A 15,193-nucleotide genomic window follows, 5' to 3' on the forward strand; every position below is an offset into this window, starting at 1 on the left:
TCCAACTCTAGTTTTGTAAATAAAGGTATTTTTGGTTTTTCCCTTCATTTATGCATTGTTTATGGTTGCTTTCATGCCACAGCGGCAGAGCTGAGCAGCTGCCACAGAGGCTGTGTGGCCTTCAGTGTCTGGATGTTAGCTGGCTGGCCCTTTGCAGGAAAAGTCAGCGCCCACCCCGTGACTGCAGTGGGTGGCGTCGCTCTGGAGCCAGACGGCAGGGACTGGAATCCCAACCACAAGCCACGGGCTTAACCCCTCTGGCATCGGTCCCCTCGCTGACCAAACGGTGAAAAGACCCCGTCCCTTGCAGAGCTGTGTGATTTCATAGAAAGGTCCTACCCAAAAAAATGAGGCACGAGTCACCGGGTAGATGTGGACACTAGGAGGGACCGTTTTCCCCTTGGCTAGAGCAGACTCTGAAAGTCCTTTTTGCTCGGTGAGGTAAAGCGACAGAGCGACTCGAGTGCACAGAGCGGCACGCTAAGGGGCGGCTCCCTTCACTCTGTCCGGCCCCAAGAAAGAGTTTCACCTGGTGGGTGGCCGCTCACGTGTCCTCGACCGGACACCCCGCAGACGGCGTTCAGAACCAACTGCCACTTCTCACATTTTGAAACCCGTTTGGGAGCAAAAGTCATCACGAAACAGTCATGTCTCGTCATTCATTCGCCCTGTTTTCTGCCGGCGGTGTTCTCACAGTTTCACCAGGGATGCAGTTCCAGATGGAGCACAACACAGAAGCATCCGGAAGCACCAAGCTGAATGTGTTTGGGTGCAAACATGTGGGCGGCAGCCACCGACAACGGAGAGGCTGGGTCTGTTGTCTCCAGTTGTCACTGGTCTTTCCAGCCGCGGCATTCTGGGAGCTACTTTCCAGGGGGGACACTTAAGCCAGGTTAGCAAGGGATGGCAACAGAGAGAGCCCACGCCACGGGCCCGAGACCTAAAAGCCAAGAAAGAGTGCACACTTCCACTGCCAGGTTTGGGGAGAGAAATTACAAAGCTGCACTAAATATCTGGGATACACACAAACTAAGGAGTAAGTGAGCAAAATACAGGACAAAGTCTCTATTCCAAGGAGCACAAATGACTCCAAGGTTGAGGACTCGGGGACGTGAAGCTGTGCCCAAAATGTGAAGTGCGGGGTGTGGGGGAGAGGAGGGGACGGGAGGAATAAGAGTGGCAGCATTAACAAGACTGTCCACGAGGATGACAAATGTTCCCCGGCACTGGCAGGACCTCCTCAGGCTGTGGCTACTGCCGGCCGTCAGGGCCATCACTGGGCCACAGCAGATGAGGAGTTACCCGTCTGAGAGATGCCTCTGCCCTGCTCCAACAGCCCCCCCCACCAGAAAATTTCCCAAACGGGCTCCATGAGTACATCTGCCAAGCCATCGGTCATCACCGCTGAGAGGGGGGAGGGGGCAGGCAAGGTGACGCTCGCTCCCTATGTGTGCGGACGCGGGCAACAGTCAGTCCATAGTCCTCAATTATGATTAGCTTTTCGCGGAGTCTTCTAAGGTGCTACGTCTCATCAAGTCTTATGGTTCCTTTTGTAATGGTTATCTTTGTCCCGGTATCTTCGCTTTCAGTGACTAACCGCCAAGACAGAGGAGGTGCGCAGCCTGCCCAAGCTGTCCCGGGCAGGCAGAAAAAAGGAAACTCCTGACGGACTAATTGTTTCTGAGCACGATTGCAGGACCCGAATGCGCGCGCGCGCACACACACACACACACACACACACACACACACACACACACACACACACTGTAAGAGACGTACAAAGGAGGAAGCGCAGCCAAGGAAAGAGGCCCTCGGAAGGATGACCCCGACTGATTACTCAGAATCAGTGTCTAACACGCCCCACTGGCTCTGGGCTAACTCTTAAGAAAGCTGTGAACGCAGTCAACAGCGTGTGCAGCGAGTGGCAAGGAACTTACAGCGGTGTTCGGACGTAACACAGCATCAAGCAGGCCCCAAAGCCTTTTTTCTTTTCCTAGGGGTTCCTCTGAATACTAGAACCCTTAACGGAGGAAAATGCCTCATTAAGGAATTAGCAGCCAAGGATGGCTTCTATGTGGCCGTTTGGGATGGCAGGATCCAAGCCCAGCTTGGGCCCGGGTGGCACCCAGGCCTCTGCTGTGGGGCTTCCTTTTCGAGAAAGGATAAAGAGAAGGAGTGGGGGGTGGGTAGGAAGGCAGTGCTGCTGACATCTGCACAAAGGGCTGGAACTTAAGTGTAATTTTAAGTCACTGCATCCCAGGGTGATTTCAAAATCCCAGTGCAAAGGCTTTATCTTCTAGATTGAGTTTTCGAACACATTTAACTCCTGAGAAAGTTCTCTGTGTAGAAAGGGTTGTACTTTGGACCCAATCTCTCAGTAGTACCGGAAGTTTGTGAAAAGGCCGGGCCGGAGGCTGGTTATGAAGGCAGGAGGGTGCACAGAGCTCATTTTTAGTGTCAGGATCAGCTATTACCAAGTACACGGTCACTAATAATGCAAGTTGGCAAAATAAAAACAGAGGAAAACCTGGGGGTGGCGGGCATGCCCTTCCCCCCCCACCTCTCCTTTCTTTTTTCAGTTTTGCTCAACTCAGCTTCAGTTAAGCCAGCAGACCCAACTTCCTTTGCAAAAGAAAAGAAGTCTTCCTGTGATTTAGCATAGTCTGTTGGGGTATGAGGCAACTAAGAAATTCATTTTGAAATCTAGTAGCACTGTTTAAAAAGTTTTTTTAATGTTTATATATTTTGAGAAAGAGGGGGGGGAGTGAGGGAGGGGAGGAGGGGGGGAGGGGGAGAGGGAGAGGAGGATCCCAAGCAGGCTCTGTGCCATCAGCGCAAGCCTGATATGGGCCATGAACTGTGAGATCCTGACCTGAGCTGAGATCAAGCGTTAGGTGCTTCACTGACTGAGCCACCCAGGGGCCCCTAGTAGTACCTTTTATTCAGGCATTTTGAAATTTGATTCATCGGGGGCGCCTGGCTGGCTCAATTGGTTGAGCGTCAAACTCCTGCTTTCGGCTCAGGTCATGATCCTAGGATCATGGATGGAGCTCCGTACTGGGCACGGAGCCCACTTAAGGTGCTCTCCCTCTCTCTTCCCCCTCCCCCAACCCCCCCACTCCCTGGCACGCTCTCTCCCTCTCAAAAATAAAAATTATATTTGAAATTTGAATCATCAAAGCATTAGACACACTTTTCTTGCTCTCAAAAAAATAAGTATTTGAAATATGAATCATCAAAGGCATCAGACACACTTTCCTCAAGTGGAACAGCTCAGCTACTCACAGGCCATTGTGTGGTAAATGCTGGGCCAGTACTGACCGCTGTCTCTTTTCAGCCATACTCGAATGGTTCTGTGGAGAAAAGAACGAAAGAGTACTTTTTAGTAATTTTATCTTCTTTTGTGCTCCAGGGAAATGTAATTATTTATTTTATTTTCAGTAGTATTTCCCAAATGACCTCATAAGTTTAATCAGGTGGACAAACTAGAGAAATACGCCAGGACCCACAAGTACAGCACATAGTACATTATATGTAGTCCATACACTATTCACACACACACACACACGTGATCTACAGTTACATATATATGACCACATATGGCAAGTTATGTAGTAGCTCAGAGTCAGGATTTCAAGTGAGTTTAATAATACATAAAATCTCATTATGTGAGGATACACCAAGAAAACGGGAGAACTATTCACTGCTTTTCTTAGTAAAAAACAAACTGTGCAAATTTGGTTGCTTGCCATCTGGGCCAAATGAGGACAGCAGAAGATACAGACGGAACGACAATGCTTCTGGAGGAGCGGGACAGATGCGCATGGGAAGCAGAGCCCACAGCAGTGCTCATTTCTGATAAGTCCCAGCCTTCCTGCCCCCGGGGGGAAATCACCCCACACCAGGTCTCTGGGCCTCTCCTTTCATCAGAACACACACAGGGAGATGAGGAAATCCTGTACACAGGCAGGAAAATGACAAATGACCAGAATAGCCAAAGATTGGTATTTTGGCTCATGTCAGAAGAACAATAAGGAACACTAAGACCCTTCCTCCTCCACTCACAGAACCTCCTCCAAGCTCCAGGCCTCTTCCTCTTCAGAACCCCTGGGACACGCGGGCCTCCTCCCGCACAGGCACGCTCTGCCTCTGCAGTGAGTCCCAGCCATCCCACTGTCCCTTCCTGTGAGCTCTGTCCCAATCCCTCTCCTATTTCTAACAGCAGCACCGACTCTGGCACGCAGCTGGCGCTCATTAAATGTTTTCACCTTAAACTAAAATACAGAAGGCTAAATGTTGACTCAACGGGTCACCATCTTGTTTGAAGTTCAAGGCAAGTATGACTGGTCTATGAGGGTAAAAATCAGAACAGTGTTGCTTCTTGGGGAGGAAGATGGAATGTAAAGGGACACACAGGAACTTTCAGGGCAATGGCAGGACTCTGGGGAGTTGGTGTATGAATTTGTGAGGACTTGTCCAGCTGCAATGAAGACCTGTACAGATTCCTGCGTGTGATTAGATCACAATAAAGGAAGACTTAGACGTTGACCTTCACTCATCCAAATAAGTAAGATGACCCAGTAGCACAGTGGGCAAATTACTACTTTGTAGAAGAACTGAACACAGGCCTCGGGGTAGGAACAGCCATGTGTACAACATGCCCTGTCTTCCGGCCACTGCCAACTGGTCATAACGGAACCTTTGCCAACCTTCTCCACATCCCGCCCCTGATCACAACTGGCCAGACCAGAGATGGGCGTCTGACCCTAGCTGAACCAATCAGCTCCTCCCTTGGGAAATCAGAAACAAGGAGCGAGAAAAACAGATCAGTGTCTCCAGTAGTTGAAATGGCTGTTTCCGGTCACATGTCCTGCGATTTGGATCGCACGATGTATGAAGCCAACTTATTAAAAGGAGGAACGAGCTGCAGACGGCCCAGGTGAGAGTCCCTCATGCCCAAAGCAGAGCCATTTCCCAAGACTGGGGTTTTGCGAGGCAGACACCCCAGCATCCTTACCAGAAACACCCTCATGAAGCAGCCTAAGTCAGTCTGACTTATTTCTGTTGTTTGCAATCAAGCAAGTACCATATACCGTGTCTGAAGAGACACCAAGAAGAATATCAAACACCGTCTGTTCAGCTGAGCGCCATTAAATGAGGTTCACAACGGGGCGCCTGGGTGGCGCAGTCGGTTAAGCGTCCGACTTCGGCCAGGTCACGATCTCGCGGTCCGTGAGTTCGAGCCCCGCGTCGGGCTCTGGGCTGACGGCTCAGAGCCTGGAGCCTGTTTCCGACTCTGTGTCTCCCTCTCTCTCTGCCCCTCCCCCGTTCATGCTCTGTCTCTCTCTGTCCCCCCAAAAAATAAATAAACGTTGAAAAAAAAATTAAAAAAAAAATTAAAAAAAAAAATGAGGTTCACAAGGCAAGATAACCAGGCAGACTTTCTTTCGAGGTACCTGTATTGTGAAAAGAAGTTCTAAAGCGTCCAAGTTCACATCCAAAATTAAAAGAGAGGGGAGAACAGACTAAAGCATGTAGAAACAGACCTTTAATGTTTACAGTTGGTAATTCCACATCTTAAACCAAAATTTAACACTCTTCAAGGTAACATTTAGACTTCTCTGTTATGGGGTCCTTGGTTGCTGTTCATGATTACCCGACCTTCTTCTTTCTCAAACCTCAGAAGTTAAAAATTTTTCATAATACAGACCTTTGTAGTTTGGAGCCATTTAAATCAAGTTATGAAAAATGGCTAGTGGCATAGAAAGTGTTCACGTTATAATGTTAAGTGAAAGCCCTTTACAAAACCAGTAACAGCAGTATGATACCAATTTTGTTGGAAGATACCATCTGATCAAACCTCTAGATTCAACTACCAATTTACAGGAAATACAGAGGAACATAAACACCACCCCACGGGTGCATTCAGCAAAACTCAAGACCACAGGCAAGGCTACAGACAATGACCCAGTTCCTTCTACAAATAATTTGCATGGGGAAAAAAATAGAGATAGAGGATCAGGCTATAATTAAAGAGGTTTTAAGAGATATATCTAGCAATCCCAATGCATAGACCTATCTGGATCCTCACTCAAACAAACTGTTAAACACACATGTATCGTCGTGAAACTGAAAATCTAAACACTGACTAGATATTTGACGGTATTAAAATACCGTTCATTTCTTTAGGTGTAATAATGGTGTTGCAGATTTTTGCTTATTTGTTTTTTTAAGAAGTAAGCAGTGATTCCAAAATGTGATGCTGGCCCTTGCTCTCTGTTATCGGTACACCCACCACAGTCTGGCTCTGTCAGCTCCTCTCATCACCTGGTGGGTTCTTCCCTCCGACACGGTGGGCCCGCCCCGGGGCAGGTGGACCAGCGGCTGCAACTCCCAAGGAGCCACGCATTCCGTTGCCCGTGCTGAGAGCCCACCAGCAGTTGGCGGTCTCAAATCAGGGGTCCGTGTGACACTTAGTGCCTATGACTTCCCAATCCAGACCTCTATCCCAACGAGCTGCCGTCCTCAAGGGCCCCAAGTACCCCGAGCTCCAGTTAGGCCCTCAGCCCTCCACCCTCGCCACTCTACCAGGAACTTCCCTCTCCAGATAGTTTATCTGGGCATACCACAGCACGGGTGCCATCTCAGCATGACACAGCCTGTCACTCGCTACAGAAGGCTTTACGGATACATTTCATTACTTACGTTCAACATGAGGGATGAAGCCAAAGGAGCTGTAAGAAGTTAAAGGCCAACTCCTTGAGAAGCCTTAAATCTACCCCAGGGTCCTACTCCAGTTCCAAAGACAGGATAGGAAAAGGCAAGGCACGGGGAGATCAGAGCGTCGCACAGCGCCCCGTCAAGTTCACCGGCCTTCATTCATGTGGATCACAAAGGGGTTAAACCTGCCAGGTTTTTTAAGGGCCTAAAGAAGTACAGAGTACAGACACATTCTAAAACCCTTCAAATCAACTCCAAAAGTTGTGGGTCATGGACACACTGGCATCTCAAAGAAGGAAGGACTCAGTGCCACAGGCTCTTCCTTGGGTCCTCTTGTGAGAAGAGCGATACTCAAAGGCAGAAAAGGCGGCCGGAGAAGGGGAAACCCTAAAGGTTATCTCTCCCAGCCAATCCTCTAACCTGGAAAGGTCTAATTTTAAGTCTGCAAAGCTCAGAATGATATTCAAAATAGCCCAAGGTCAAAATGGAACCTACCTAGACACCGGCATTTTGTGAAACGCAGTATCATTTCCCTTGGAGGACAAACGTTAGTACTGTACTTTGGCTTGCACCCAGCTGACACACTGGGAAACTGGCAAGACTTAAATGATCTCATGGGATGTTTCGGTTGAAAATCGATCTTATCCGGGCTGCGAGAAGCCCATCCTTTCTTGGGAATCAAGTTCCAAAATCGGCACTTGACCTTGACAAGGTCTCTTTGTAGTCACACCTTCTCTCTGGAACCCTGCCTCTTCTCTTTTCAAGCCAATCTCTTTCCCTTCCTTCCACAACAACGCTAAAATCTCTCACTTCCAAGATGAAATCAAGACAATGCTAGGTTTAACCTCTAACACTCCCGCACTCCCAAGAACCTATGCATTAAACAAAGTTGTATAATTTCTACTAAATAATATAGGAATGTGTTTTGTATGGTGTTTAGAATAGGTCTCATTTGGTTTAAAGAATGACTGCAAAAACAGGCTTAAGTTGGGCTGTTTATTAAAAAAGTCAACAAATGGGGCACGTGGGTGTCTCAGTCGGTTAAGCGTCCGACTTCAGCTCAGGTCACGATCTCACAGCCCTTGGGTTCAAGCCCCGTGTCGGGCTCTGCGCTGACAGCTCAGAACCTGGAGCCTGCTTCGGATTCTGTGTGTCCCTCTCTCTCTGCCCCTCCTCCACTTGTACTCTGCCCCTCTCTCTCTCAAAAGTAAATAAAACATTAAAAAAAAATTTAGGGGCGCCTGGGTGGCTCAGTCGGTTGGGCGTCCAACTTCAGCTCGGGTCATGATCTCACAGTCTGTGAGTTCGAGCCCCGCATCGGGCTCTGTGCAGACAGCTCAGAGCCTGGAGCCTGCTTCAGATTCTCTGTCTCCCTCTCTCTCCGCCCTTCCCCTGCTCATGCTCTGTCTCTCTCTGTCTCAAAAATAAATAAAAATATTAAAAAAAATTTTTTTAATTAAAAAAAAGTCAACAAATTCCACAGGCCGAGAACATTTACTATTAAATAAATTGGAGGTAAAATCTATTCAATAAGTTCTAAGCAACACAATACAGTTTGTGACATTTATAGGAGAAAACTATTAAAAACTCCAGGATGTTATTAAGAGACCATATAATCACAGAGTATCAAGATCAGATGGTTTTATTTCTACAAAACCACAATATTGCCTGCCTAGATGAATGTCTAAGCTGCTTTCTCTACTGAGTTAAGATACAACAGCTTAACTTTTCCTTTAATATTTTGACAAGTTTACACCCACGCACCTCAACTCATTTTCTGTTTTGCTTGCTGCTTATTCTAGCCATTTTTCTAGAGGATGGATTTTCTTTGAGATTCCAAGACCATGTCAATCTGAAAAAAAAAAAAAAAAGTCTTTCCTTACAACCGAAATCTTAGAAACTGGTTGATCTTTGCGAGGCTCTATTTTTAAGCTATTTTAAAACAATAGCTTGACAGTTTTCCGAAAGGTACTTAGAAAGGAAATGTGTCATTTCTTTCAGGGTCTGCATACAATTTTTTTCAGACTTCTCCCCGCTAAGATTACCTACATCTACCTCCTCCGGCCTCCTAGTTAGAGAAGCCGGGACTTCCATACAGCTGCGGCATTTTCCACACGTAGATGAGAAAAGGTATTTCTATGTGAGACGGTGACGTTACATACGCATCGCCACGCTGCCTGCACGCCGCTACCCACGCCTTATTTGTCCGCCAGTCTTCAGCAAGGTGGACGGTCCACTTATTTTCTAGACAAACGAAAGGCCAATGCCGGCCTGTACTTTCTTGTTGTAAAGGTTTCGAACTGAAACGTGTTTAAAAACGCGGGGGTGAGCAAACGGACCCCTGAAAACAATAATAAAACGCCATCGCTAGGGTTCTCATAATTTTGTGTCAGCACCGCACATCAGAACCAGCTCTTTGGCAAGAATTTGTTCCATATGGTGAGCAAAAACATTTCCCGCCTAACACTGCTGGTTCTGCTACCAACAGTCATGACAACAACAAAGTGATTGAGACACTCCATGCTTGGCAACTGATTCTGAAGACATTAGTTCATAGGAAAAAAAGAACTATGCATTTAAAAAAAGTTACTCTGAGCACTATTCAAAGGAGTAAAAACGGGGGGGAATGTTAAATAATGAAATGGGCTCCAGGCATATTAATTCAACGGCTTACGTAGTCATTACAAATAGTTATGAAAACCATGGGTTCGTGATAAGCTACTTGAATTAACAGGCTGCTGTAGCCGTTAAATAGTTGCCAAGACCATGAATCCATGAGAAAAGGTTTATGAAAGGTTAGTTTTTTTTTATTTATTTTTTATTTTTATTTATTTATTTATTTTTTTTGGGGGGGGGGGACAGAGAGAGACAGAGCATGAACGGGGGAGGGGCAGAGAGAGAGGGAGACACAGAATCGGAAACAGGCTCCAGGCTCTGAGCCATCAGCCCAGAGCCCGACGCGGGGCTCGAACTCACGGACCGCGAGATCGTGACCTGGCTGAAGTCGGACGCTTAACCGACTGCGCCACCCAGGCGCCCCAGTTTTTTTTTTTAAAGCATAATGTAAAATGACAGAGCTAACTTCCGTAACCGGGCTGAGCAGGACCGGTAGGAGAGGAGAAGGAACGCACCTGTGAGACAGCCGAGACCTATGGCTCCTTGTTGGGGTGGGGGTGGTCCTGGAGCCCTGACATCCAGAGAACTGCGGGGTCCCCCACCTCCGCTCAATAAGCAGAAGAACAAGCCAACAATCAAACAAGGAGGAGGTATCTTGTGTGACGTCAAGACAGCATCTAAATGTGAAGACTGCTCACTCCGCAGGAATGTGTCTGTCAAATCATTCCCAACAAGCGCAAACCAGGCTGAGGGGTAAAACAGGCCTCAGATTAGAAGCTCCAGTGCCAAGTGCGGGCACTAGAATCAGAGCAATCTCCAGCAGGGTGCAGAGCCTTCTCTTTCTTTCGTAAGGCAGATCCTAAGAGGCTCTGGTCATCCCTCACGGGAGGTTCTCCCTCGGAGATTGGTACTGTCCTCAACAGGAAGTCATGCCACGGGTGAGGCCCTGAAGTCTGGAGCGTGTCATGCCCCCACGGGGTCTAGTCAAGGATCTGATGCATCCAGGAGGCCAGTGCAGAGGGCCAAGGACGCCCAGAGCTCATAAGGAGACTCGGACCGGGACACAAGGGTTAGAGACACTGGGTGAACAGAGAATGTCACGCCCCGGGAGCGGTGAGCAGGGGGCACAGCCCCACAAAGGAATCAGATGCAGAAAGGCAGAGAAGAGAAGACACCCAAAGGCCCGGGGGCACCGGGCCTGAAAGAGACAGGGCAATAAAAAACCATGCCTCCTGATCAACACGTGGCCCTGCCTGACCTCTTCTAAGTTCACAGTAGTGAACTGTAGCGGCAGACAAAACTGCTTCCTGTATTCTAGACACACATTCGGATTCGAGAAAGATGACGTCAGTCGAGAACGTGATGCCACATCCTCATGGCAAAGATGACAGCCAGGACCTGCATTTTATACTTAGGGAGACGGAAGGAAGGAGAGTCCAGGCTCTAAAATCAAACAAACCAACGTCAATTTCTTTGGCCGTTTTGTCCAATTCCATCGCTCTTATGTCAGAGGATGATGAAAATTCGCATTTCAAACATTACAAAAGTAAATAACTCAAAGCCAAGAGGCTTTACGTGATAAATAACAAGTAAAACAAGTAAAAAAAAAAAAAAAAAAAAAAAGGTTTTTCAGAAAATTCCACATTTTGTCCTCCAAAGCAGTAAGTAACCCCTAAACAACAAGGAAACATGAAGCGTTACTTTTTTTCCTCCAAACAAACCCAGACCGTGGAATAGCCTACATCTAATTTCAAAGCTCTCATGTAGTTCAAAGAAGCACTGACTTCTGTGCTAAACAGGAGCAGTATTCTTACAAAGTCTCCCTCGATTAAGACATATTCTGTGTATTTTATTATATACTGTATTTTTACAGAATAAGCTAGAAAGAACAAATGTTAAGAAAGTCATAAGGAAAATAACTTATAGTTTATACCATAAACTATATGTACCAGAAACATATAAAATAATTTATAATTTATACCATACTATAGAAAATCCACATATAAGTGGCCCTGCACAGTTCAAAGTCATGTTGTTCTGTTCAAGGAAGGGTCAGCTGTACTTGCTGTTTTAAGCCACTGAATTTTAAAGTGGTTTGTTTCATAGCAATAACCAAACTGGATACAATCCTCCCTGTTCCAAAAATAGAATACCTTTAAGAATACTTAGGATTCTGACCTTAAAAATTAAAAAAAAAAAAAAGAAGCATTTGGCATTTACTGAGTACCAAGGATTTAAATGTACTGAATAAACAAATAAGTCCACTTCAACTTTTAATTGAAATACAGGATCTTCTTCACTTTACACAGATGTTAATTTGAATCCCAAGAAACTAAGGAAGTTACTGTAAAAGCTAAATGAAGTTATTTCTCTTAATTAAATATCAGTCAATATTGTTCATCCTATTAAGGATCATAATTCTGCATGTTCTTTTACCTTACTATAGCAGATACATGAAACGCAGACCAAAAACCACAAGTCTGGTTAAGAATGAAGTACTTATTCCAGGAAGACTTAGTCTGTGATCTTCTCCAAGATATGCCTGCCTGATGATCAGAATGGGTAAAGAGGCTCCTTTTATCACTTCTGGTCCCTCGGATTCCCTCAAAGAGTGATAAAAAGCAAGTTAAACATATAGTTCAGGAAATCACCAAGTCGATAAAGCCTCCTCTGCTTAAGCTGGACTAGAGGCGGAAGGCAGACAGAGTCAAAGCATGGTTTTCCTTGTGAAGAGCACGTCTCTCAAACCAGAAGGCATCTTGTGGGAGTGGTGATTAATTTCATTTTTTAACCTGAAACTCCATGAGAACACACATCTGGATCCAATAGATTTTATTTTCCAGTACGATTACCTTGAAAATCATGCCTACACTTTTGATAAATAGATTCAAAGAGCACACGAGGGCTTTGGCAAAATCACAAGGCCAAATTCTGTCTCGCTTGACACAGCAGCATTTATAAAACGAGATCTTTTTTGAAAACTCTCAAAAAACACCCTAATCATCCCCAAACAGCTAAACGAAAGCAATTCAACCATCTTTATATTATAAACTGATATACCAGCATTATTCCATTAACCAATTAAACACAAAATACAAACGATAGCACATGTTACAAATTAAGCGCAAGGCCTGATTCTTTTAAACTCTTACAAGAGTAAGTTTGAGGAAATCTGATTTTCCGGTCACTCTTAAGGCTGCCGATACTATTTCATATCTCGACAGACCACCAAGCATCTCTGTTACCATCAGCAAAGGATAGTTTTTCCTACTCTGACTACCTTCAGGGGCTACAGACATAACGGGTAATTCTGGTAGCCTCCATGCTTTCTATAACATTAGGATGTTAGCCTGCAAGAGAAAGAAAAGGATGTGGTCATCAATGCAATCTGCTTTTATCAAATAAAGAGCAGCTGCCTTTCAGCCAAGTCTCTTGAACTCTGCCCTCTTCATTCCTGCCACAGAATGAAGCTTTTCTCCTTTGGTAACAAAAGGGGAAAACACTAGATTTTTATTGCATTGACCATCTAAACGGAAAGGCAGGGAAATCGGCCCCTTTTCACTGGGGATAATTAGATTGGCTGAGAAAAATTTAAATTTCCATCTCCTTTTCCAGGGAAGGAATTCAACTGCCCACGATGATGACTCCTGATTTTGTCACAGGCAGATCTCTCTCCCAAGAGGGAGGCCCCTTGTGTGGCATCTCCCCCGGCTCCTGAGGGAAGGACGCTTTTCCAGAAGCCAGATGGCTGCTTTTCTAGCTGCAGGTATTTTCTTTTTCACTTGAGGAACCATTCCCGCTGTTACCTGTTCTCTACTAGCATCGAGATGATTTCTTGTGACCTCTGTGCTATCAAGAAGACTAAAAGCCATCAGAACCTCTAGGAACAGGAGCCATCCAGGCAGGATGCAGTCAATTTAGGGGCTGTGCAAAGCTTTCTTAACTTCAAAAAAAAAAAAAAAAAAAAGTTCAAACTCTATCCCCAGCCTAGTCTTGAAACACAAGGTTAAACTCACCCCAGAGAAGCACAGTTTGAGGAACTAGGAAGAGTAGCCTGGTTTCCAATTCTGTTCCATGCTTTATTCCTACCAGGTCTGTTTAGTGATTCACTAACATCTGAGAGACCACGGCAGGCCTGCTTTCCTTCTGTGAGTCTAGAATTTTGTCAAGTGCTACGGCCAGCCCCCAATAAAAGCAGTGGGTCCTGAGTCTCTAATGAGCTTCCTGGTAGACAATATTTTACAGATGTGGGCATAACACAGGAGCACTTCCTGTGTGACTCCACAGGGCAAGGACTCATGGAAGGTGACTCTGATTTCCTCTGGACTTCAACCATTCCTTTCCTTTCACCGATTCCGTTTTGTGTCCTTTGTAATAAATCATGGCCACGAGGACAACCATCTCCTAGTGAATCATCGAACCGAGGGGGTGATCTTGGGGCCCCCAAACACAGCAGGGCAAAGATTTTATGAGGAAAAACTAATGACTGACATGACTTGTAAATGACCAAATATAGAAATGATGAGAAGGCACAACTCAAAGACCGTTACAAGAACTTAGGTTTGTAAGTCACGCCGAAAATGGTATTGCTTTATTTATACAGGAAAAACTATTTTATTCACACACACACACACACACACACACACACACACACAGTAAGCAGATATCTTTAGCTTTTGATGAGATTAAAGTAATGAAATGGGAAATAACAGCCAACATATATATGGTGCTTTCTCCGTGCTGGGCACTGTTCGGTGTACTTTGCATACTAATTCATCTAAATCTCACAAAACCGTGATACTAACGGTAGATACTATTCCCATTTTGCAGATGAGAAAACTATGGCACAGAAAGAATAAGTGACCTGCACAAGGTCACACGGCTGGGATTCAAACTCTGGCATTCTGGATCCAGAATCTGTTCTTAACTATGCTATAAAAAGAAAATGAACATCACAAAGAAGGGCCACTCTAACGAGAGAGGAATAAATGCTTCTTCCCTTCTCACTTCTTGCTTTTATTTTCTAACACAAATCAAAGAGTCTACTTTTAGGCACTGCATGACAACAAAAACACAGCAGTTAACGCCCTGGTTATCTGTACAGGCTAACAACTTCCGGCTATGCCAGGTTTTCTCCTAAGCATAACACTTAAAAATCAAGTGGTTTATTCGAAATTGTTTCTGCATGAACAGTTAGTAAAGATACACTCTTTCCCTCAAACCATCTTTTCAGTCTTAGAAATGCCTAAAAGGAAGTACACATGTTAAAGTAAACAGCTGGCATAACAATAACAAGAAAAGAAGATGCCACCAAAAATATGCTACGAGTTGGTTTTCTGTCATTGTTATCGCTTACCAGCCTAAGCGCAACATCCTAAAATATTTCACAACACAGGAGCTCTGCCTTTGTTTGACTCAGGCCAAGCAAAATTTCTTCTCCAGGAAATCAATCGCCTGGCCTCCAGGCCCCTGATGCAACAATAGCATAAGCACGCTCATCCTCAAACTGTTTCCCAAAATTGAAGACCTCAGGACCACAGCCCTAACTTATTTCTAAGGTTTTATCACAAAGGTTTTTTTCTGTTTTTAATTCTATCCTCCAACTGACTCTAAATTTTTGATGCAGTCCACAGCAAAACAGTTCAAAAGGCCAGTGGGTCCAGGGAATGGGTTTTCGCTGTCTCGCCACATTGCAGTTCTATTCTGAAAGCAGTCTCATTTTCTGTTTCCACGCTCAGGAAAATGACAGCTGTAGCTCAAGCCCTTCAACTTACCGCTCAGGTTATTGCTTTTATTTTTACAGTTTCCCCGACTAGAGAGACAATCATACTTTATTCACCGAGGAATTTTTCTTTGT

The 15,193-nt window shown here is 45.4% G+C and overlaps 1 protein-coding gene across 4 annotated transcripts in view; it reads right to left on the bottom strand.

Moving 5' to 3' along the window:
- WDFY1 (WD repeat and FYVE domain containing 1) overlaps positions 1-15,193 on the bottom strand; it is a 45,939-nt gene that overhangs the window by 26,333 nt on the left and 4,413 nt on the right. Inside the window, exons 2-3 of one of the 4 annotated variants that reach the window (XM_023259734.2) lie at positions 8,485-8,572; positions 3,286-3,353 (exon numbers count right to left, since the gene is read on the bottom strand). In XM_023259734.2, coding sequence (XP_023115502.1) covers positions 3,286-3,292 — 7 coding nt within the window. In that variant the 5' untranslated portion in view covers positions 3,293-3,353; positions 8,485-8,572. Of the gene's footprint in view, positions 1-3,285; positions 3,354-6,295; positions 6,578-8,484; positions 8,573-15,193 lie in introns of those variants that run through there. The other 3 variants (XM_045034543.1, XM_045034542.1, XM_023259733.2) reach the window with 3 other exon arrangements.

Source organism: Felis catus, chromosome C1 (genome assembly GCF_018350175.1).
Source record: "Felis catus isolate Fca126 chromosome C1, F.catus_Fca126_mat1.0, whole genome shotgun sequence".
Lineage (NCBI taxonomy): Eukaryota > Metazoa > Chordata > Mammalia > Carnivora > Felidae > Felis > Felis catus.